This window comes from Lactuca serriola, chromosome 5, assembly GCF_051521515.1.
Source record: "Lactuca serriola cultivar US96UC23 chromosome 5, Lser_US96UC23_V15, whole genome shotgun sequence".
In the NCBI taxonomy this organism is placed as follows: Eukaryota; Viridiplantae; Streptophyta; class Magnoliopsida; order Asterales; family Asteraceae; genus Lactuca; species Lactuca serriola.
In genome coordinates, this window is record NC_136412.1 from 215,818,600 (window position 1) to 215,820,670 (window position 2,071).

At 34.0% G+C, this 2,071-nt stretch overlaps 1 protein-coding gene across 1 annotated transcript; it reads right to left on the reverse strand.

The window, feature by feature from the left end:
- Nucleotides 1-536: 536 nt before the first annotated feature.
- LOC145053562 (histone H4) lies at nt 537-1,026 on the reverse strand. The gene has a single exon (XM_079001623.1). It carries the CDS (start codon nt 959-961, stop codon nt 650-652), a length of 312 nt encoding a protein of 103 aa, XP_078857749.1. The 5' UTR covers nt 962-1,026; the 3' UTR covers nt 537-649.
- Between the last annotated feature and the right edge of the window lie 1,045 nt (nt 1,027-2,071).

Sequence of the window (2,071 nt, forward strand, 5' to 3'; positions counted from 1 at the left end):
AATTCTTAAAGTGCTCAGTTTTTCAGCTTCCTCTTTTCTCTCGTATACAGTAACAACACAGCATATCAAAGAAAAATAATGGTTAATGCTTCCACAAAGCACAATGGAATACAAATTATAGGTAATATTCTACAGCTATCTTGCAAACCTAAATAGCAAATTTCCTTGCTGAATTTGTAAACAGATTGAACGACCCAGTCATTAAATTAACACCCTTTAAGTTATCACATCCAACAAAAACTTCACACCCTTTAAGTTATCAAATAAAAGGTGTGATGCGGATAACAATTTCAATGTACATACACGCATTCTGCAAAATACTAGAAACACAAATTTCTTACGTTTGAAATTTTAGGCAGACAGAAGAGAAGTGTGATTAACAGATTACCCAACTTTCTGGTCAAGTGATTCTAACAGTTTTCCTGAAGCATACATAAACCTCTAAATCAAATACAGATTCTAGCCACTGAATTAGAGGTGAAAAAAAGACAAATATCATGTATTGCATAAGCATATAATCATACAGAAAAGATGAATTGGATAAGTGATATTGTATTAATAGCTTCAATTACAGGTAATACCACTTCCGATTACAGATAACAAAACAAAGAAAACCTCGGTGCCAAACGAGAGAAACCGCAAAATTCTATTAACCACCAAATCCGTAAAGAGTACGGCCTTGGCGCTTCAAAGCATAAACGACATCCATAGCGGTAACAGTTTTCCGGCGAGCATGTTCTGTGTATGTGACAGCGTCACGGATGACATTTTCAAGAAAAATCTTCAAAACTCCACGGGTCTCCTCGTAGATTAACCCACTGATACGCTTGACACCTCCTCGTCTGGCCAGACGGCGGATCGCCGGCTTGGTGATACCCTGAATGTTGTCCCGGAGAACCTTACGATGACGTTTGGCTCCACCCTTTCCCAATCCCTTGCCTCCTTTTCCTCTTCCTGACATGTTTTCTCTCTACTTTTCTCTCGTTAGAAATGAATTTGATTTTTGTTTGTGTTTGCGCTTAAAATGGATTTGAGGATTTATAGAATATTGGGGTTTGAGTTTGAAAGGAAGTATGTATTCGTCCGTTGGATTAGATTAAATAGGAAGCATAGATAGCCGCAGGATTATAATCTGTGTGATGATAAACAAGACGCTTTGATTGGTTTGCTTTAACAGTGAAGTTAGAATAGTCCAGGTCATCTGTGGAACAGTGTTAAATTAATTTATATGTGCAATTTACAAAGAACAATGATATAGTCATTTTTTTTAATTAGTATTTTTTTAAATAGTTACAGAATTTAAATTTTTTTGTATATATATGTAAAATTGTGATATAATTAAATTTTTTTAAACAGAAAATCTAATATTCTTAAACAATATAAATAAGTAAAAAAACATAAATATGGTATTTTAAAAAGAATACATAACATGAGGTTTAATTAAATATTTTTAGTGTAAAAATACATATAATATTATAAAAAAAAACAATTAGTTCTCTAAGGAAATCTTAGTGCATTCTTATGACTAAGAAGAGGGATCTTGAATTGTTGAAATGGTTAAATCAAGAAGATGAGTCATACTTCGTTCCAATACAAGTCTTAGAGTCATACTCCAAGATTGTAATTTGAGTGACATGTCTTAAAGAAGGTTTAAAACACTTATCAAATGTAAGAGTAAAGGTTTTCTACTCTTGTACATTTGAAATTGGTAAGTTGTGATGTTTTGGATAAAACAAAGACCAACTTAGGCCAATTGGGTAAAGTGTTTTTCTTGATTAGAATCTGCACTATCTCTTGGATGTTTGACAAGGGAGTCTTATATGTCAAGAGGACAGTGGGAGTCTTAAAGGTCTTGAAAGTCTCAAGAAATAATCAAGAATAAAACCTGAAGTTCTTCACTAGCACACGACTTGAGGTTTATAACCTATCGTGTTGACATATCTGTGCCCATTCCAGTTAAAGTTGGCTTTGCATATGAGTTCTTAGAGTTCTCAGTTTGTTGCATAACAACTTGGAAGCAATGGCAGGCCCTTGAGCTGCCAGGTGGCAAGAAGTTAAGATTGAGTTCAAT